The sequence below is a fragment of the Coffea arabica genome, chromosome 3e (genome assembly GCF_036785885.1).
Source record: "Coffea arabica cultivar ET-39 chromosome 3e, Coffea Arabica ET-39 HiFi, whole genome shotgun sequence".
NCBI lineage: Eukaryota > Viridiplantae > Streptophyta > Magnoliopsida > Gentianales > Rubiaceae > Coffea > Coffea arabica.
This window is the reverse complement of record NC_092315.1, coordinates 23,000,630-23,001,667: the sequence shown is the minus strand read 5'-3', so window position 1 is coordinate 23,001,667 and position 1,038 is coordinate 23,000,630. Positions and strand designations below refer to the sequence as shown.

Genomic DNA, 1,038 nt, shown 5'->3' with positions numbered 1-1,038 from the left:
TATAAAAGAGGCATTGTTCCATATAAATGGATTTAAAATGGTCGAAATACATAATTCGGAGAGAAAATGAGTGAATAATCATGTAAATAGTCCAGTAATATTCTAAAAAAATTAGAAAATTTTCGGGTCCTCACAATTCCCCGCATTCATTTTTAATCCTATGAATAATTGACTGCACCCTCCGTTGTTTTACCGCTATGTGGAAAAACTTAGTGTTCAGATCACCCTCTTGTAGCCACCTAACACGAGCTTTCTGTTTTCAAAAAAGCTCCTCCACCCGCAAGGTAGCACATAACTGGGCTTAGGCATGGTGTAGATTCGCCCGAGCTTCCTCTGAATCAAACTCTTCCATATGAACCTCAGCAAGCCGCACCTCCTCTTCCTTCTGCTTGACAGCCTGAAAAATGTCCCCAAATACCTCCTTGTTCCAAACCTGAATAGCCCCCCTAAGCCGCTTCAACTTTTGACAAAGGATATGCATGGGGGACCCAAAACAAGGTTGCCCCCAAGACTCGCGGACAACAGCTAGGAAATCATCACACTCTACCCAAACGTTAAGAAATCTAAACGGCCGCGGCTTATTGTCCAACCTCGTCGAGACAGAAATAAGGAGGGGAGCATGGTCAGATGGATCCCGGGCCAAGTGCGAGACTGACAAGGAAATCCCCGTGTCATACCAACCCTCATTCACCAGGATCCGATCTAACCGTTTCCAAATTCTAGCCACGCCATTTCTATTATTACACCATATAAACTGGCCACCCGAAAAACCAATGTCCATGAGATTCGCTTCACTAATAAACTGCCTGAAATCCTCAAATGCTCAAGTTATTCGAGTTTCAAGTTGTGTCGTTTATTTGGTGTTGTTAAGCAAGGGTTTTAATGTTAATTACCTTGCTAATTTAGTTGTTTATTTGCTTTAGTTAATTCGGCCAGATTGTGTCTCTAGATGGGCTGACTTCTTGTTATTAATTTCAGGCAAATAAGTGATTCCAAATTACATTAGGATTTCTAGACAATTCTAAATCACATTAGGTC

At 41.6% G+C, this 1,038-nt stretch overlaps 1 protein-coding gene across 1 annotated transcript; it reads right to left on the bottom strand.

The window, feature by feature from the left end:
* Positions 1-301: 301 nt before the first annotated feature.
* Positions 302-781, bottom strand: LOC140038449 (uncharacterized). The gene has a single exon (XM_072083806.1). It carries the CDS (start codon positions 779-781, stop codon positions 302-304), a length of 480 nt encoding a protein of 159 aa, XP_071939907.1.
* Positions 782-1,038: the final 257 nt, after the last annotated feature.